The 21,655-nt window shown below is 39.4% G+C and overlaps 1 protein-coding gene and 1 long non-coding RNA gene across 3 annotated transcripts in view; one reads left to right on the plus strand and one right to left on the minus strand.

The window, feature by feature from the left end:
- The window catches only part of LOC107836410 (uncharacterized), a 12,462-nt gene extending 3,753 nt beyond the window's left edge, over nucleotides 1–8,709 (minus strand). Inside the window, exon 1 of the long non-coding RNA XR_001662293.1 lies at nucleotides 8,306–8,709. This is a non-coding gene — a long non-coding RNA (uncharacterized LOC107836410). The remainder of the gene's footprint in view (nucleotides 1–8,305) is intronic.
- A 10,907-nt stretch (nucleotides 8,710–19,616) lies between these two features.
- casz1 (castor zinc finger 1) overlaps nucleotides 19,617–21,655 on the plus strand; it is a 96,958-nt gene continuing 94,919 nt past the window's right edge. For both annotated transcript variants that reach the window (XM_016672166.1, XM_016672165.1), the window contains exon 1: nucleotides 19,617–20,034. Coding sequence is in view for 1 of the 2 variants with exons in the window: in XM_016672165.1 (XP_016527651.1) it covers nucleotides 19,986–20,034 (49 nt within the window). In the remaining variant the exon portion in view is untranslated. The remainder of the gene's footprint in view (nucleotides 20,035–21,655) is intronic.

A 21,655-nucleotide genomic window follows, 5' to 3' on the forward strand; every position in this document is an offset into this window, starting at 1 on the left:
TTTTTTTTATTGTGAAACTCCCAGTATTTGAATGTGATCATGTTATCTTTCAGAGACTGGGTTCAATGCGTCTTTTGAAATGACACAAGCCCATAAATGAATAAATATTGAAATTAGATGCAATTGCCACTGTACTGGTGTTTGTCACGTTTTTTTTTTCTTTCTTTTTTTTTTTTTTTTTTTGACTTGTGCAACATGTCTTCATTGCTACAAACAAAGCGGGTTGACGGATTCCGCCGCTTATTTACGGTCTTTTAAGAATGCAAAAGGTGCAGCAGATTTATGAGGCTGTCTGTGTGCAGAGGTAGGTAAGTCTGCTGCCTTACCTAAGTGGATTACGAGGTTTTAGGCTTTTCTCCTTGCACAACTTATCGGCAGAAAATAGGCGTTGCAAGACGTCGGAGAAATATTGCCACCCTGACTCCTCATAACATCACCATTAGCCACGGAGGATTGCAGAAATGTGATTAATACATCAGCATTTTGACAGTGTGAGGCTGAAAAGGTAATATGGATTATTACAATGGCTGTAGAGCTCAATACCGCCAACCAAGTTTATCCATTTATCTGCAATGATGAGGCTCCTTTGTGTTGTATGCCGTTGTAACATCTATCTAAATAACAAAAGATATCGTTCGTATACGCCGTTGTTGTGCTGTTAATATTCAGCCAATGCAACAATGCATGTGGGAATTGAGTAAGGAGACAAAACTTGACTCAGAGTGGAGGGAAAAGTCCATAGAACATTACGAGCTTTATGAATCGATGTTCGAGCCTCTGGTACTCGCCATTTCTTCCTTGGCTCAGGTATCTGATTACCTTCAAACAAAAATATTGCTCCTGTTCTGTTCAATTACCACTGACCAAGTGCTGAATGATGCAATTCACTATCTAAGAGGTATTTTTTTTCTTCCTTTTTGTGCTCACTTTGTGTGTGTCCCTTTTAGTCAGCCTTGGATGATACGTGCTGAATAAATGCCATTTTTCTGTCGTTTCAAGTGCCTCTTTTCTTTCTGCATTCATTCAAGCTTTCAATACCTTTTCTCCCCCTCTCTTCTCCTGTCTCTTTTTTTTTCCACGAGCAGGAGGGTTTTACTTTACTCCTTTGTCATCCTAATTGATTGCATTAACCTTTTGAGTATTGAATTTCCTGTGCATCATGCCGAGCACAATGTGGAATATTATCATAATCCCTCCAAGTAATGGACACAGGGCAATCAACAATGCTTTAGGAAAAGTACATCTTTGAAAGATGGAGCGTCATGTTATTTTTCCATCCAAAGATCTAGATAGGCGGAGATTGTAGGCTTTCAGAAACTTTCTCCATAAATCCAGGGTATTTTTTTTTGTATTGTTCCAAGCAAATAGGTTGGAAACTTACATGAAAGTTTGTGTAATTCTTGATAGTGAATAAAACTGATTTTTATGAGACAAAATAAAAGACATGCACTTCAAACTTGATTGCAGTGCCTTCAGTTTCGCTGAGCTTTATGTTTAGGTTATAAAAATTGTGGTGGAAGCTAGTGTTGTACCGATATGTTGCTAGCTGAGTTAAACACAGATTTGATTGGTTTTTGATTTCTGCCTTGTGGCTAAATTTCTGTTGAAATGAGCTGGCCAAGCAAATGGAACAAGTCAGAACATAAAAAGAAATCTGCCTTTTATCATTGTAGATTTATTTTTTTCCAACTATTTGCAAGATTCCTGCATATTTTCCATTTCAAGGTCCCTTACTTTTCCTGACTTACATTTAAAAATTGACTTATAAATGTTTTCCAGTCAGTTTTTATAACATTCCAGACAAAATATGAACCTAGTTGTTTTGTATTTGTTGTGTAATGTCTTTATCTTTCATTAATCATGGAACAACAACATGATGCTAAGGTTGGCATATGACTGCTGCGAGGTATTGTGCACCTCCTCAAATGTTGCAATGTTGCTTTTATATCTGTAAACATTTTGCTGCTGCTTTGCTTGATGTTCAATTCATATGTGTTTCACTGCTTTAGGTAAAGTTTATGTCCAGAATGTGTGAGGTCTGCAGAGACCCCTAGACCTGTACAAGTCCTGGGTGGAGTGAAGGTCAGCCCTGGTGATCTTCTCTGCAGACCTGATTGGTCATTGTAGTTTGGACCTCTCCTGTTTTGTGGTGAACCAAGCCACCAAGTGACGGAGAAGCACAGGGTAGACTGAATATTGGAGAGTAGAAGATGACCATTTTGGTAGATTGTATTTCCTGAGGAATGCTGCAGGAAATACAGCCTTTACAGAGTTTTCTACCAAACAGTGTCTTATGTGTGACGGTCGTCTCAGATTAAGAGAAAGGGTGGCTTGTGGGTACTGGAAATCATCCACAGGTGACTTACCTGTTTCTGCGAGCAAGAGTTTGAGATGAGGTGAGTCATGAATGAAGGATGCAACACTGTTGCTTCCTCCACTGTTGCCCAATAAGTCCTAGAACAAATATGAATGGTTTTAAGATGGCCTCCAAAAGCCTGTGTGGTGAGTGAGTCAAAGTGTTCTCAGAAAAAAATTCAGACTTTTAAGTCTTTTGTCAAATATTAAAGGAAGTCAATGAAGACTTTGCCTTTCTTTCTACTGTTGCCGCCGGTGATCAACTACAAAGTTGGTTCACCAGTTAAGCAACTTTGTAGTTGTTGCCTTTTTTAGAAAAACAGTTTTCTAAAGTCTCTTCTTTTGAAATGACAAAAAAAATAAAATGTTGTTGTCTCAAGTGAGACAGTTGCTTTTCTTTCTGAGAAATCCAGGTAGAGAAGTTGTCAGGTGAATTATTCATTTTCCGAGTATTAGCTGTGTTGGGTAATAAAGAACATCTCTTCTTTATCAGTTCTTTATCAAATCATAAAGTTCAGCATATCATGTAAGTGTGATTGAGATGGATATTTGTATAAACTGAGAAACTTTTCTGAGGAACTGTGAATCTATTCACACTGATTTAAGGGGGTATACTGCCACTTTGACTAGTGGCGATATACCCCCTTAAATCATTGTGAATAGATTAAATCATTGTTCCTGTTTGAAGTTTCTCAGTTTATACAAATATCCGTCTCAAATAGCTTGGCTGATTGCAAACCTAGCCACCACGTGCTTAAAAAGCAGCAGCTCCGAACTTGAAGCTGCTAAACCGCGAGCCTCCCGAGTTGACATCGACTCCCTGACAGGTGTTGAAGCGTCTTTAGAAAAAACTAGGAGAAAATCCAGCTGCCTTTGATTTAAGCCAGGCATCTGACATTCAAACTTATCACAAAAAATATATATTTTGACACAAAATCAATTTGACCAATACTTATATCTCAATTTGTAACCAGTGCATCCAGGTTGCAGTGAATAACTTTATCTTTGGGTGTGTCGAACCCGAACATGGAGTAAAATCATTGCAATAAAGCGGGATACAATTCAAAGCTCATTTTATTTATTTACAGCACATAGTTTTGAGGGGTCAGCATAAATAAGCTTTAGTGACAAGGTAAGCCTGCGATTTAGCATGGCATGGACTTTAATCTCTTTACCCGCTTTACAATACTCTGTTTTGGTTCAAGGGGGTGTGTTAGTTGGATTTTCTCTACAATTTTCCCTCTGAATAATAAGAGCGAGTTTGCTCATATTGCTTTATTATTATGAGTTCTCCTGGCCCAGAATGATATGAATGAGGAGGGACTTTGAAATAAATTTAAACAGGCATTACTAGTATATTCCACAGTTACGCTGCACCTTAGCTGCTTCAATAATATTAAGGCCCCCGAGCTTAAAACCTACAGAAGACACTCCAAGGATAACAATGCAATAATAGCCTGTTAACAAGGTCGGAGGTAGCCTATTGACTTTAATCTGTTGCTGTAGCTGTTATATTTAAACACAATAGTAAAGGAATAAAAAGTAGTTTATGTTGCAAGACCAATGTAATACCCATAACTGTCTTATAAAGGCTTAATGTCAGAAGGCTTTAGGGGAAGTGTCAGTTGAATAACACTGATCAGCCTTGAGCTTGGGAATTAGAGACAGCAAATCTTTTCACATAACCTGGCAACTGGGAGAGTTTAAAGAGATGCAGAGGTGGGCTGCAACTTTTGCAAAGCAATTTTTTGATGCGTTTTACACGTCATATTACAGTAATTTAAGGTGCTGATAGAGTTTTGCGAAAATAAAAACATGGAGGCAACCTGCATTTAGACAACAACAAGTATTATCCAGCATGCAGCTACACATTAGTGGCGAGGCAAGATGTAATTTATTCGAAATGGAATGAAACGTTGCTGGTCATCTGCAAACATTTTCAGATGCACGCATGTTTACGCCGTGGACCGCCCAGTTGCTCTCGCTTGTGGCGTCTGCAGGCCGGCTCTGTGTAAATCCTTTAAATAAATTAAAATGATCGATTGCTGCAAAACAGACCAAAAACTGTTACCCCGTTTCTGTGGAAACGGTTGGCATTATCTGGTTTGTGTTTATGAACTGAGGCAAAATACCCTGTAATTCATATCAACTCTATTATAGTTTTTTTTTTCCTAGCACAAATAGGAAAAATCAATGGAAACAAGCTCTTATGCATGGATAGATGCTGGGTTTTGATCAATACTGTTTTCACAGGGATGGTGCCTTTGAGTTTGATTGAGGCCAGGTTGCACAGAGCTGGTCGGAAGCTGTATAGAAATGCAGATGCCTGGGAGGAAACGCACTCACCATTTGGGCAAAAATCTTTTGGTACCTGAGTTTTATTGATCAGAGTAGAATCGTGTGATTAACTGAGGGTGAGGGTCATAAAATAAGTCAAGGTCACTCAGCAACACCAGCCCTAATCCCGTCCATCTTTTGTATTCAATCAAGCGTCACTGGTATTCCACTGGGATTCTCTGTGCCCTCAGCATATGGAAACTAAGGGCCCCTTAGCTCAATTATAGAAGCGCATCGAGCTTCAGAATATTGACATATTTCTGTATTCTGAAAATGTCATGGATAACGATCAACTCGTTCGCCAGAAAACGCTTTCATAGAAACCTAAGATTTGGAGGCAAGATGGAGACGGTATTGAATTTGTGGACTTGCTATAAGGTCACGATACTTCCTAACACTGTAAAGTTTTTACTCCTTTGTCTCACACTGTGTTGGTAAAAAAAAAATTAAAAATATATAATGAGGCAGGTGTTTTGCACAGTTAGCGATAAGTGGGCTAAGTAGTTACACAACAGATCTAGTTATGCTCAGTGATCACCATTAATTTAGTTTATCATCAGCTGGGTGCACAGAGATAGACTTTACCCACAGATAAAATAAATTGTGACACTTAAGGAATATATTTCAGTTCATTGGTTGTACATCTGTTTAATTATTGACTAATGCTATGGAGGAGAAGGTTTCTTCCATTAACGACACAGTCAAACTTACAGATAAGACTGTAAGAAGCAGGTTTATCTTTGCTGCATCTGTACTTATGTGTCTTATTGATTATTAACAAACAGATCTTAGATGTATCTAAAACAATAACAGCCTTCAGAAACTTCAGCACAGTGGGGAAAAGTGATCATACTATGGAACATATTTACCCTTCGTCACGTTTCAACCACAAACTTCAAGGAGCTTTATTTGGATTTCATGAGAAAGATCCGAACAAGGAATTCCATGATGACAGAAGAAAAACTGGCAAACATGTTTGTAAATGATTTACAAATAAAAATCTGAAAAGTGCGGCATGCCTTTGCATTCAGTGCTTTGTTACCCTGACTCCCTTTTTTAATTGCCTTTTATTCAAGTTGGGATGAGGTTGAGAGCAGGCTTAGCTTATAAAACAAAATCTCAAATTTTAAACATCTCACCAAGCTCAGTTCTGCCAAGACATGAATATCCACATAAAGTTAGAGGCCTGGCTGGGAGAAAACTATTCAGAGAACCAGTGAAGAGGCCACTGGTAAATCTGGAGGAACTGCAGAACTAGATTCTCAGGTAGGAGAGTCTCCTGACAATACAACTCTCAGTTTCTGCAAATCAGGCCTTCATGGGTGAGTGGCAATTAAAACAACCAAGACCATTTTGTAGTTTGGCTATAGTCATTTGAAATGCACAATGTGTATGTGCCCTGTTTCTTGAGCAGGGGCTGTGAAGCAAGAGCTGTTGTGAAGACAGATAAATATGTTGCAATGCTGTTAGAAAAAACCTGTTATAAACACTGCAACAGAATATTGTGATCTTCCACTACCACAACAACCCTAAACATAAAACCATTTAATTGCACCAAGAGCTGCAATTAAATGGCTTTCATCAAAGGATCTATGTGTTAAAATGGCCTAGTCAAAGTTGAGACCTAAATCCAATTGCAAGCATTTGCAAGTTCACAGATGCTCCCAGTCTTTGCATGTGCAAACCTAATAAAACTCCAAAACACCTGCAGCTGTAATGGCAGTGGAAAGGCGGTTCTATAAAGTGTACTAAGTGAGGCTCTGAGTACATTTGCACATCAATATTTAGATTTATTATTGTTTAAATCAGCTATTTTTCTTTCTGCTATTGGCCTGTCATATAAAATTCAAGTGAATCATACTGCTGTAACATGAAGAAATGAAAAGAAGTTTCACAGGGGTGAATATTTTTTTTTTGTATGGAACTATATACTTTTACCATAACTTCTCTTTAATTTGTTTTTCCACTTATAACTCGTGCATTTCCTGTCACTTGCAAGTTTTCTCCGTTCTGTTTTCGAGTTTAAATTCTCCATCTTTCTCCGATCTGCATCGTCTTGAGGACAGAATGCTAATTGTTCTAATCTGGTTACCGCTTGCTATTTTCAACAGTTCCATTAGAAAACTCCAATCCTCCCCCACCCGGCACCTCTCCCTCCACCTCCCACTCTCTCTACCCCCCGTCTGCCCTGACCTACATGGTAGTCACATGGCCCCGGCTCCCTGGCTTGGCATTTTATGGAAAATCTGCAGGAGATAAAGCCACAGGGTTTAAAGTGTTATCCCTGCCTGTCCTTTGAGAAGGGCTAAACACTGAATGAGGTGTTATTGCATCAATGCTGTTGGACACACACACACATGCACACACACACACTCAAAGGAACCAAAGAGGATCTCTTCCTCCCTCCTTCTTCCTCTCCCTCTCTCTCCTCAGTTTGATTGGATTTAGTAGAGTGTCACCACTGTGACTTTGGGGGATTTCTCTTTCCCTGTCACTGTCTTCTGCACGCTCACTCAGGTTATTTACTTTACTTGTCCAGAAAATGGACTCTGATCTGCAGCTTACCAGCAAAGCCAGGGGGGAGACAAGTGCATTGTGGTAGTTAAGATATGCCCGACAGCCACCTAGACGCTTCCTTTCCCCTTCCCCGCGCTTACTGGTTCACTCGCTCCCTTGCTGGTGCTGAGGGCTTAGTTTTTTTTTTTTTTATTTTGCATTGTGACCGAGTCCCCTTCACACTGTTGTCTGCCTGTAAATTTTCTGCTGCCCTTGCTATTCAGCCAATTACAGCAAAAGAGCTTTAGTGATTTTTTTTTCTCTCCCCCCTTGTCTTCCTCCTGGTGTATATTTATATATTTATTTTACAAGCAAATGACAAGCATCGCTGAAGGTTAAAAAAATGCTGAATTTCACAGTGCGTATAATGTCATTTTTTTCTGTAGCGGGGCTAATCAATAGACAGCAGCTTCATCTTGTGCAAAACAAACACATGCACACGGCAGACTGTTACAGCTTCCGTGCCTGTTGCATGTAAATATTGAGGAGGAAGAGTGATAAAAACTCTTGAGTTTTTTTGTTGCCAATTTTCATTTATTTTGTGAAATAAGCACAATGACACACATCACCCTCCATTTCCACTGTTATACTGGATAGGAATGTGTAAAACCCATAATTTTGACTTTATTTTGTGTCTTTTTTATACTGATCAATTCAGAAAAATCTAACATATCTGTGCACATTTATGCAGTGGAAAAAAATACAGATGTTAGAAAATACTTTTGTTGCTTTTGTTCTTATCTTTACAAAATTACTCTTAAATGTTCCACTAGGTAACAAAACAGAACTGAATCCGTTTGGTTTTATTTTGTTTTTTTTTAAGTTGAACTCAGTGATTTAATCAGTAATCAGTGACTTCTGGCTCACCTGGGGTATAAATATGACAAAGCACATAAACCTAGTTTAGTTTTCCCAGTGTAATACCATAGAGTAAAAAACATACTCAACAGTTTTTGAGTATGTCACAAAAAATGTAAAAAAAAAAAAAGAAAGAAAAAAAACAACAAATTGCAGTCTATGGTATAATTGCTTACATTTAAAGCAATACAGACTCTACCTGCTGAGGAGGCTGAGGTCTCTCGGAGTTCATTGGGGCGCTCCAGACATTTTTTGACTCTGTGGTTCATCAGCCATCTTCTGTGATGTAGTTTACTTGAGCAGCAGCTTATTTACAGCGGAGAGGAAGCGGCTAGATAAGCTTATCATGAAGGCCAGCTCTGTCCTAAGATGCCCTCTTGACCCAGTGCAGGTGGTGGGAGACCAAACTTAAATCTTGTTAGAAAATACCATCTCTGTTGGACGTTGTGTCCCAGCTGTTACTAAACTGGAGAGCTCCTCCAGTGACAGACCGCTGCATCCTCGGGGGCACAACGGAGTGTTACTGCAGATCCTTCCTCCCAGCAGCTGTTAGGCCAGTGGTGGCCAAACTTGTTGCAACATGGGCCAGAATCCCAAAGTTGTAAAAGTGCTCCGGGGGACCAAATAGCTTTTCCAACTTGAAATGTAAAATAATGTAGTAATTTAAAAGAAAAATCTGTTCAGCAATGCATTCAACATAGAATCTTCTTTCAGTTTATTTGGTCTACTGTATAAAGAGTAAAAAATTAATAGAAGAATTCAGCACTAGTCTTTTTTTTTACTTAGGAATCTATGTATGTTTACAGCTGTACTTACTATGAAATTAAAATAAAAAGAAAAATACTTTGTATGTAGCACTTTCCATTAAGGAAGAATCAAATATGTCATGAAAAGGATCAGATTTGTGCCAGTCTTGATCTGCAGTCGGTGGCTGGACAGAATTGTTTATCACTTTGGACATACCTGTGTATTAACAGCACACTTTTTTAACTTTTTTTTGTTAATTTGCTTTTATTACAGAGTCTATCTTTTCTTTTTGATTTCACTTTTTTATCTAGAGGTGAATCGGCAGGCCTGCGTTTTGCCTGTTACTTTTGAACTGGGTACAAAAAATAAATTATTCCTATTCTGTTCTCTTCTATTCTAAACATGCATTTATTTTAATACATTTGTCACCTCTTTACCAGGGGTAGCAATGTGGAGGGAGCGAGATGAAGCTAATTCTACATTGTAAAAAACTTGTGATTTATGAGTACAGAAACAGAAGTTTGATTTCTCCAGAGTTTGCAGGTCGCATAGTTTGTCCCCCTGCAACTGTTTTAGCTTTTATGCCGTCAGCGTCTTCACTGTCCTCCTGACATTAATCTGCTCTGTCCCATTCTGTCAACCCTGATACTCGTAGTTATATATTCAGTAATAGGTTTAGAAGTGCACATCCTTAAGCCCTTCAACACGATATTGTGATGTGCTCTGCCTCATTATGTGCACCATATGTCCACCTCAGGTAAGATTTTGAGCTCGTTTTGCTTCCTTTGTGGCTCTAGGTGTGTTTGACCTCACAGCACCAGAGGGGCTATCGATACATTGTCAAATGTAATGCAAAGCCACAAAGCAGTTGTGGAATGCGTCTCGAAGAGTCTGCCATGTTGCATTCTGGTGCTAAAACGACCGGAGAAAACATCCTCTTTTAAATACTGGATAAGATAAGGCGACGAGGGCCGCTTTGCATCACTGCGGTGACTGGCTGTAGTAACGTCGGATCTATATTTGACAGGGCAAGTGCAGGGTTACAACAGTCCCTCTGCAACCTCCAAGCGGAACATCACATAGATTTTATTGTTCCATCTCTCATAAAAACCAAACCAGAAGTTACACAAGTGATAATTGTGCATAAAAGCAGCGACACCACAAAATGCAGAGTGTTCCAAAACAAGAGAGCAGAAGAATAAAGGGCTCTTTCCACCAGTGTTAAATTCAGCCACGCCTAGCAGTGGGAACGGAAAGCAAAACTGCTTAATGTGACAAAATAAAGACAGAAACACTCTGAGGGAAAGTTAGAATTAGGATCCTGAAAGATTTATGCCTCCATTTTATTTATAATTTGTTTTCTTTTCCTTATTGGAATCGAGTTGCAACTGAATATTTGATGAGCACAGCCTGGAAGGATGTTATGTCAGCAAGGAAACAACAACAACAAAAAAAAAAAAGTAAAGAGAAACAACCAAGAAATGTATTTAGCAAAGTTTGCGCTTTGGAGTAAACTAACATGCCTTTGCTTTCATGAGTGGCTCATTAATTGAATGTGGTGGTGTTGGGGTGGGGAGTTTGCTATCTGCAGGTTGTGCTGAGCCCTGGCGAGGATAGCTGCGCCTTTCCATATGCACTGCGCCGAGTGCTGGGTACTCTCCGTGCACAGAACACCATCTGCATTTTGCTGTTAACGCGCCTTCATATCCTAGGGAGGATTAGGAGAAAATCCCCAGGTTTTTTTCAACCAGTTGACAAATATCAGATTTGTCTCTAAAAAATTAGCTCCATCTATATCTCCCACCATATGACACACAAAAAAGATTATCTTTAATACCCAGCCAGCTTGGACGGGGAAAAAGCAGATTAAAGTTTCAGTTTGGTCATATTTACGAGGCCACTTCAAGTGCGACACAGTACACAGACCTCTTCACGGCGAGCCCCCCCCCCACCTCCTCACACATATCCACCCCCAAGCTTTCCTCTCTAAAAACAAGATGTCCGCCTTGAAACAATTAGACATCATGCTTAAATAATTCATCATTTCCCAGTCAGTCTTTCTCTCCTACGTGTCCTTTAAATAGACAGATTGAGCTGCCGAAGGGGCTAAAGTGAATAACAGCAGCAGGTGCCTTTTCAGATGGAGCTTTGTAGTCTACAGAGGGTGCTGAGCTGTTATTTTAGTGGCCCACTGGTAAGGAGCAGGGGGTGGCTGGGAAACCAACCTGACAGCTGACCTGAGACCCCAAAGCTGTCCTGTTAGCAGCCTTTCTTTGCTAAACTACTCTACTACACAACAAACTCTCCTCAATGTAGTCAGCAATAGTTCCATTCACAGCAAAAAGAGCCTAAAAGAGCAAACATCAAGTGCTGGTCCTTTGCCATTTTAATCATTTTATTTCACCTGGCAGGTCACGTTGGAAGACCAGGTTAGATGATATTATTTCTTATTTGATAACATAATCTAAGCCGAGCCGCTGTGGATCTTTTGAAGTGTGCATCACCACGTATACTCTATATGTCCACCTTGCTGTCTCATCAACGCGACTCCATCATCACTGCAACGACCCACTAAAACCATCTCTTTAGCTCACCCTTTGCCATCCACTCACCACGACATGCTGGTTGGTTGAAACCGAAAGTAATGCTGGTGGTATGATTTGGTCTGATTAAATCAACTAGTGATTACCTGACCACTTCTGGACAGTTACAGTGCATTGACATTTAGAGACAGTTAATCAAAACGGTGACGTTCCCAGTCTGGATGCAGCAGAACACTGTGATTTCCACACCCTTCATCCCAAAACATATCGGCTATTCAAGCTGTGAGGCCAACAACAGGAATGCACAGTCAAAGACAGTGGGAGAATTTTAAGGTATTACAACAACTTCTTTATTGGTTGCAAACGTAGCACCTGTTTGTAAGTATGCCGGCATACAACATATACCCAGAGTGTTGCTTTGGCTCATTCATAACTGTCTGAGAAATGCTCAGAGTTTAAGTCCCGCCCCAAAGAACATTTCTCCCCACACCTCCCACACTCAGCTCCTCCAGACTAGCAGCAGCAGCAACTGGTAAACACCTGGTGGAACCTGGTGAACTCCTGAGAATGGTTGCAAATGCCATCAATGGAAAGTGTGAAGAAGCATTGTGGAGAATAGCACTAGGTGCCTGGAAAATATCTAATACACCCTTTTTAAGGATTTCCTGATTTTTCATAATAGAGCTTTTAAAGTTGCACTGCTCTTCCTTTTTCTATTGATGTTTTTTTTATTTCTTCTTTAATGCACTGGCAGCATAAAAAGATACATGTGTTTTAGTTCCAGCCAGGGAATTATTGTTATTATGTTGTGACAATACTATAAGGCTCATGATGCAGGGCAGCAAGGAGCCCAGACATTAAACCCAACATTAACCTTCCCCACAAACCAACAAAAAAATCTGCTTGTGAAACAGTTTTTACTGTAGTTTGTTTAGGGAATTCAAATCAAAACCGTGTTGTTACCTTGTCCACTACCAACTTATTAATGAAAATGCATATGGCTTGAAAAGCACAGACCTATTGCCAATTTTTATAAGAATGATTATTGTATAGACAATTGTGTGAAATAAATTAAAGTTAGGTTAATTGCAGGTCGAAAGTAGACTGAATCGACTCAAATGCCAGAGCCAAATAAAACCAGCGTTAGTCGAAGGGGTTGTAGTTAACTCACTAAAGTTCCTGAGCAGAAGTTATTGGGTAGGTCATATTTCATCAAGGTCAACCTGCCCAAACAGGATCTGAGCCACGATCAATGGAACCAGGTGAAAATAGACAATTTTCAGAAATCATATGAAAATAATTAAAATGATAGGAGAAACGTGAGCATTTCCATAATTCACTACAAATTCAAAGTTAGAAAGAGAAATAAAAAACAATACGCAATGATTTAAGGACCCTGGTAGGATACATGAAATAATGAGTGCATACAAAATGGGAACAGTAATTGGCAAAGGGGAGATTTGACCCAGGGCCAGTGTTTACTTTATCCTCCATTGGAGGATTTAAGAAACTCTCTTCCTAAAAATAAACTCCTCTGACCCTGAAGGAGGTCATTTCTGTCTGCAGTAGCAGATTGTAAGGCTGAACGTGCATCATTATTACCTATCAGCATGCATCAGGGGGGATTTAAACATCCAAGTACTGTAAGATGCTCCTTAAGCCTCTGCTAAGTCAGTGTGTTCTTCCTGACCATTTCATAATCAAATACATAATCGTCATCTGCAAGAGACAGAGCTGAAGGCCTAAGGCCCTACCTGGTGTCCTGGATGTCAACTTCTCTGCTTCCGCTCAAGACCACTGCCCCACCCAGAGGTTGCTTTCTGAACACAGGAGCCCCATAAATGAAATTAAGGTGTCAATTAGTCAATTACGGCGTAATAACTCTGAGGGCAGACATTTAGAGACAAAGAGAACCTCAGCTAAGTTCATTTCCTCTAGCCCAGGAGCCTAGCGCTTGGCACACGTCACTCTCCACCCAGACTCGCTGAATAAGGGCCCCAGCGCTCTCCCTAATGTTATTTTCCCCTGGATATCTTTTTTGATCAACAATTTCCTTTCATGGGTTTGTTTTTCAGATGCGGGGATGCACTTTTTCTATCCCCAATTTGGCTAGGGAGAATTTTATAATTTAGTAATTAAAATCTTTGTTAGGCTTTAGAAATTGTGGCTAATTGAATTTAATGGGAAGATGAATTTCAATTTTATTTGATTAGCAGGACCCCTGGCATAGGTATTTATGGAAAAAAAAAACTCTACAAAAATATGCTGTGTGGGCTAAGATGGCATAATAGAATTACAGATAATCGGATTTCGCCGTCATGAATTTCACTCTAATTTCACTATAATTTTCCATTAGATAGCTGGTTTACAAATATTTGCTCATCTGCGATGGGAAAGGCTATCTGTCTAAAATGATTACCGAGCGAGCCTTCAGAATAAGTCCCCCCCCCCTCTTTTTTTTTCTTCCTCCCTTTTAAAACCAGATTGCAAGGGATCAAAATTAGGAAGATTGCATTATGGATGTCTGCATCCGGGAGAGCAATGGGGGAGATATGATGATTACGGCCGGGGGATGAAAGCAGTGTCAAGAAAAATGTATGACTGAAAAACATAGGCCTGCTCTATCTGCCAAAATCTCTGCTCTCAGCAAACTCCTCCTGCAACGTCCTGGATTGTGATTCATGAACTATCAGCGCAAAAAAAAAAAAAAGAAAAAAAAGAATTACGTTGACATATAAATACACCTTTTGCTTCATACGAACTCAGTTTTAATTGTCTCTGAGCGTGCGCCTGCAGTTGGACCGTGCAAAAGTGTTGGCATATGCATACAAAACACATCTAGACAGCAGTTAGGAAAATCAAATGGACGACTCGGGATCATCACGATGGCTAATGCAAATTGTAATCCTCAAATCATCAAAATGTGCCGTTTTGTTGCCATTGTTTGGGCCTCGGTTGTGCGTAACTTTAATATTCAGCTCCTGACTCGGCTCCAAAAATAAATAATAAACCAAATCATAAACAGACGTGAGAAGGAATAATATTCCTCATCCCAGACAACCTCGACTGACATTAGGCTGAACTCTTGTGGAGTCCCACTCTAAAAGGCTCTGCTGCAGAATTAAGCTTTTACACGTTCAATTTCCTGCCTGTTTCACACCACATGACAGCGAAGATGAAGAATAAACACAAACTCTATTAATTTGTTGTTTTCACAGTTAGAGACTCTAGTAGGTGCTGCTTCTTTTGTGTAATCTCCCATCTCGCACATACATACACACGAGCGCTCACACACCACGTGTAGGTCCTGCTGGATAAAATACGACCACCATCCCATACCATCTCACACCCACTCCCTCCCATTCGTTCTCTCACTTCTTGCCCCAAACTGCCAGAGACAGCAAGAGGGGTTCAAAAACACATTCTGACTTTCTGCAAAGGTCAGATTTCTCACTCGGCATGTCTCTGGGCTTTGGGCACAAAAGCCACTGAATTCACATCTTTCAACTGGGCCACGGCTTTTGTCCCAGGGAATGGAGGACTCGGAGTCGGCCCTGCAGACCGACTAGCCCCTCCTGGAGTGCACTGTCAGGGGCAGCCGAACGTCTGGCCCAGAGGCCCTTTGACTGATGTACCCCTACTATGTCACATGCACGGCAGCGCATACGCACACGCGCTCCACCTTGCCCTCTACATTCTCCCGCACGCACAGCACGATGCCCTCAGACCACATCAAACGAAAATCCCCACAGCTTTCATTTGAAAAGTAATGGTTTTGCCCCTGAAGATGGCAGCTCGGGGGCCAGAGGGCTGCAGTGCATGGACAGCACACCCCCCTGTTCCTGCAGTGGACATTGTTGTATGGAAACTATTCAAACTGCACACCAGAATTTTTCAGTCTTGATAAACCTTTGTTGTAAGTTACAGCTGATTGCTCCAGATATTACATTTACACAGTGTCTTGTGTAAATGACACAAGATTACATTTACACAGTGTCTTGAAATCCCTTCAAAAATACTGTAATACCTTTTCAGCATCAGTAGGGGGTTGACAACGTTAACATTAACAATGTCAAAATTCCAGAAAATGATACTGACACGGCTAAAGCAGCGCTGGACTCAATCATATCTCATGTTGTCTTTGACCTTTTCAACTTTTTCCTCAGTCATTTACATCAACTTAAGTTTGATGTTTATTTGATACACAGCCATGGCAAAAGATAGACAAGACTCTCTCTTAAAGGGGGTTGGGTGGTATCATGGAGAAAAAACTTTTTTGAGCTTTTAAAAAAATTGTACATTGTTATTTCCTCATAAAGCACATAAATAACCTATTGCATGTTTGAGAAATCCTTGAATTCCCAGTGGCAGCCATTCAGGGGTGCCTAAACACCAGCCCATACAATGTCCTGCCTATTTACCCAAAGCTCCTCCTTGCTGCCCCACAGAGCACCTCTGCCCCTCACGGCTCCACCAGACCAGCAGCAGCAACAACAAACACCTGACTGAACTTATCATACAAACTAATTCTTACTCCAATGCTTCTAAAAACTGTTTTTAACAGCATCAAGGAGGAACATTGTTGTGATGACCTGCTAAATGGTCAGAAAGGTTAGCTTCTGAAAGATCTTCTTAAAGAGACAGGCTCATTTTAAAGACATAGATGTGGCTGTAATGCAAAATCAGATGTCTTTTAAGTTATGTCTCATATATGCAGCATGTTTATAACAACTGAAGGTAACATAGTTCTTTCATTTAGTTGTAAAATGGGACTATGTGACTGGAAATACATAATACCCTCCTTTTAAAAAGGCTCCACTGTTGTTGCAGCTTCCAGCTTAGAAAGTGATAGTGTTTATGCATGAGACAGGCCATGTCCTTAGTATCTCAATTTCAGAAAATGAATAAAATGTTATCACCAAAATCTCTGTGTAAGGACAGTCATTGCAAAGGTAGCAAAAAGCTCTTTCAGAATATCCGTGTTTGTGTGAACAGGGCCTGTTTTTATAGATCCATTGTATTTTTGTCTTTACTTTCCATATACTATCCAAATAAAGTATTCTTAGTCTGTGTATGAACAGGAGGTGCTGTGTTTAGAGTCATCACAGGAATCATGTATTCATATGAACGTCTGCTGAGTTGCTTCTGACTGAGTTTTATTTGCTGATTATAGTTTGGCCTTTAAATTGCAAACTGAGCTTGTTGCAACACGTAGATACTGTATGTATAACTGCAGGTCCACAGAGCTACGGCTATAATATATATATATATATATATATATATATATATATATTTAATACAGAGATATGGGGTGAATGAACATTATGTTTAATACCTGCTTAAAGGTTGTTTTTTCAATTTATTCTGACAAATGCACTTCAACTGAACGCATTTTGTAATTGTATTTTACTGATTTACTATGTTTCAACACCAAATATCTACTTTTTACTTTTTTTTCTTTCCCAAATATAAAAAATATGAACTTTTTTTTTAAACATGTGCAGGTCTTCATTCATGGGCACTTTATAAAATAGTGGAGGAAATTTTAATCCAGATCCCAAAATTCCCTCTGACAAAAGAAAACAAAAAACAAACAAACAAAAAAAAAACAGCAAAGTAAATATTTACTTGATTTTTTTTTATATGCACCGTCTAATATAACAGCTGATGAAGCAACATTGGTGATTGTATTGGTAAAATCCTGGCGCACAGTGGCATATGTGGTTCCTCTGTAGCCAATTAGGACCCTGGGTTTGCATAGATGATCCAGAGGTTGATCCTGGTAAAATTTTGCCAGGGAAAGATTTAATCAGTCATATTGATTTAATAAGCCCATCTCAAGAGTTTACGACTAGGTTTAGTTTGCAAATAATTACTGGGATTCTGAATCTACAAATGATAGTGAGCCTCACTGCAGCAGACACCTGCATGTGTTTTCATGTCTCTGCTGCAGACGTATGAGCATCTGTTATAAAACCTAAAAAACTGATTCAGGTTCAGATCTATTAACTTTCCTCTCCATGGCTCTGTATGCGCTCTCACTGAGGTGAAGCAGCTTTTAATTTGCAGATCAGACTATGTTGCACTGGGTTAAAGAAACTACTTAATTAAATCCTTTTGTTGTTTTTACCCTTTTTCACATCTTTTTTAAATCAGACATGACCAACTTAGACAAAACACTAAGATTTTTAGATAAATTAAATTCTAGTGGATAGCTATGACCTCTACTTGAGCTTAAACAGGCTTTGAACTTCTGGTCTGTTCTGGACTGTTTGTAGGAAATAATAATATTTTCATCCTACCTGCAGCAACATGTTCAGGTGATACTGTTGGCTTCAAATCCTGCAATCATAAACACGTCCTGTGAATTTTTATCAGTTTCGCAAGCAAGCTATAGGTACATTACTGCCCTCTAGAGAGCTGGAGTGTGTACACCAGTGTCACCATACTGTGCCAGATATTAGGGAACTAAGAAGGATGCAGTTAAAAGAACAATGCCTTTTTCTCCAATTTAAGAACTACAATCAATCCATTAAATCTGAGCCCTACCAAAAAATAGGTTTTCACCCTTTCTTTTAAAACTATAAAGCTTTTGCTGCAAATGCTAATCTTCTTTGTTCTGGCACCTCTACCTTCTAGTTTACAGTCACCTCTGATTTTTATCCGTTTTGTGCTCTACTTGAATGGAGCAGTAGGGATCTCCTGCCAACCAGAAGGAGGCCGAGAGGGGAGCAGACGTCCGTGACGTCACTCTGCTGTACGTCTATGTCAGCATTTCATTTGGGTGTGCTCTAGATTTGAAAATGCATTCACAAATCTCCAAACAAAATACTTAATTCAGGCTTTTTGTGCTGCATATATTCACAAATTATTTATTTATCTTTTTAAGAAATTGCAAACAAGTGGTATAGCTACACATTAATATTTAATTCTGTTTCAAGAGGAGATTTTTAAATCTAAATGGGTGTTTTCTGGTTAAACGGAGGTTAAATAAAAAAATAATAAAAATAAATGTTTACCAGAATCTGTCATGTAGAACAAAACAATTCAAGTTTAGCTAGGCTTTTGTAAAACAAGCAAACCAAAAAACAAAACTGAAGTATTATTTCCAGTACAATGTTAGAGCAAGGGTGGAGCCTGACAGAAACTCTTTTAGGGACATTTTTCCTTTATGTGGGTAAAGAAGGTGGAGACAAAAGGTTTTTTTTTTTTTTTCACCATTAAACAAGATGAGTCATCATAATTTCAGAATCAGCCAAAACCTGTTTTTTTATGTACTGTACATACTTTGCACTCCTTTGACAGGAACTGAAGCCATGATTGTGTATCTCTGTATTATGGTTCACAGCCATAAAGTTGTTCATTTCCTCTTTTTTCTAACCCATAAATGCTACATACACCACACCTTTAATGGGTGAAAAAAAAAAAAAAAAAACAACTCTGCTGTTAAAATACAGAAATTTGTCGTCACTTTTTAAAAGTCCGGAGTTTCTTTCTATTTTCTGTCACCCTTTAAATGCCACATTCTTGACACGGCGCCATGTTTACAGTACATAGGGTTTATGTACAAATGGTTCAGAGGCGCTTTGCATGCCACTGCGGAAGAAACTGCCAGGCAAATAAGGGGTTTGTCTTATAAAGTATTCATTGTCACCTGGTAACGGCCGTCATTTATCATTTCACCTGAAATTACAATGAAAACTGATAGCTTATCAGGGTTGAGGTGAGGATAAAGAGCCGCTCTCTCTTTGTGAAGGAGAGCAGCTTTAAAGCACCGAAACAGAGAGGATCCCTGTTTTGGGAGAGAAGTGAAAGAGTTATTTGCTTTGAATGAAGTTATGTTTTTGCAAGAAGTTCGAGAATTGTTCAGAAATTTCCTTTCACCTACACTTCTTGCAATGCGAATAAAAATAACACATTTCTACTTCTGCTTTTGCATCAAATCGCACTGCTTCACTTGCAATGTCACTTTAAAAACTTCAAATTTACAAAAACAAAAGGAGCTATGATATGCTTTATTAAATTTCTAATTTACCCTCCTCCTCACCCTTTTTTTTATTTATTTTTTTTTTTTTTAAGCAAAGTGTAGCTCTCCCCTCATTTGAATAGAGGCAGCGGTGGCTCCACCCCAAGAGAGTTGAAAGGCTAGAAGACCACAAAGATGGAAAGGCCAGCCCACTGAGGGAGGGAGAAAAAAAACTGCTCCAGTTGCTCTGCCATAATTTCCTATCAGCCTATTCAGACAACATCACCAACAGCTCGAGCTGCGTGTGTGTGAGAGGCTGTGTGTGTATGTATGGGAGAGAGAAAGAGAGAGCAAGAGGAGGGAAGGGGGAGGCTCCATATTCTTTCACCCCCCTCCTCGTCAAACCACAGGAAGGAGGGGCCAGAACCTAAGCTGCCAATCAAATCCGCTCGTGGCAGCCGGCATTATCTCAGCAACAAACTATTGACAGATTACATGTCAAGGAGTTTAGTGCTTGATTGAAGGAACCCTTCTTTTTTTTCATCTAGTTACTTTTCCGCTTTATTTCCCCCCTCCGCCAGCAGCCACCTGAATGACTTTCTAACAAGAGTTTGAGTAATATTATGAAAGTTACATGTCTGAGAGGATTTAACTTCGACTTCCCTGAATATGGTGAGTACTCTTCTTCATTTTTCTTCTCTCTCTATTTTTGTCAGATGTGTTTTATTAGCCGACAGTTTAAGGTGTGCCTTTTTTTAAAATCTCTGGTTAAATATAAAGAAAGAGAGTGTTACAGAGAGAGAGAAAGCAACAGAGAGAGGGAGAGAGAGAGAGAGAGGAAACTGTTCATGATTAAACAATGTGCCAGCGCTGTACGTTTACCCAGGTCTCCCAACACCCTTATTTATAGCTCTTTGACAGCACCCAAAGGTGACTGCAATATCAAAAATAAGTGGCCGTTTTTCCAGCGCACGGCTCATGATGGCGTGAGACATACAGCACACATGTGAGGAAAGTTCACAAAGCAAGTTTCATTTTCTCCCGTCAGGGTGCGTGTTTATCCTGGGACTGGCATAACTGCCTGTAAAGGGTGTTTCATTTTTTGCTTTCATTTTATTATTACTATTATTATTATTATTTCTATTAATAAAAATAAATTTCCTCCATTTCCCCCTGGCTCATCATCTCCCTTTAATTAAAAAAAAAAAAAAAGACTCAGAAGAACAAAATACAGGTATGATCGCATTGACCCACAGAGACGCTGGCAGTGCCATAAGGGCAGCCTGAATGGCCTGAGGGTTTGTTGCCAAGGGGACAAAGCAAACAAACTGTTGTGCTCTTTATGTTGCCACACATGTAAAGGAGAGCTCGCACCTTTCAGCTGCCTCTAATTAGTGTTGTTATATTAACAGTAAATCAAAATGCACTGCAGTTCACTTTTAACAGAAACAGTTGACATTTAGGATTCATGTGTGGGAAAAAGTACCTGTACGACAGGTAATTATGTTTTTAAAATGTTCAATTTGCCACCTGCCCCTTTTTCTAACAGTGCGTACTTTTAGAAAGATGTACTTGTCCCGTTGTAACTGGATTACACTTTGTAAGCGTCATTCCTCTTGCTTCGAGGCACTTGGGTGAGCATTTTGGATAAGTGTGTGTACGCCTGCATGCGTGTATGCGTGTGTGTGTGCGTGTGTGTGTGTGTGTGTATGTGTGTTTTAAAATAACTCGCATTTTAAGGTAGCATTAATGTGTGGTGTGTCCTTACACTTCTTTTGTAAGTTTAATCGAGACCTTCTTATTTTTAGCTCTCTTTCACTTCATCTGCCCTGTTGATAAAATGACTCATATGAACTACTTTCAATAACTGTGATGCATATTTTTGCTATTACAGCAAATGATAGTGGTTGTTTTTGTAAATAGGGTTTTAGTGTTTAAAAGCTGCACAAATGATATACATTTGAAATATTTTAAATATTCAACAGTAATTTATTTTTCATAAGTAGCTTTACTCCAGACTTTTAGTTGTGACAGTTTGTTTTTAATTTACTTCCCCTCTCTGGATTTAATTTTTATCACTTTTTTAAAATTTACTCGAAACCTCGCTGCCGCATTGGCTTGTCCACGTCAAATTAGGTGGAAAGACAAAACTCAGACATGCGTCGTCTTAAATAAAAGTCAGAGTAGAGACGCTGTGCAGCAGATTCCCACCACCACAGACGCCGCGCTATTTGTGCTATTTAAGGTGTCCTGCTTCTTCCATTGAAATACCAAACAAGTTCAACTGTTATCG

This window comes from Poecilia formosa, unplaced genomic scaffold (assembly GCF_000485575.1).
Source record: "Poecilia formosa unplaced genomic scaffold, Poecilia_formosa-5.1.2 Scaffold56, whole genome shotgun sequence".
In the NCBI taxonomy this organism is placed as follows: Eukaryota; Metazoa; Chordata; class Actinopteri; order Cyprinodontiformes; family Poeciliidae; genus Poecilia; species Poecilia formosa.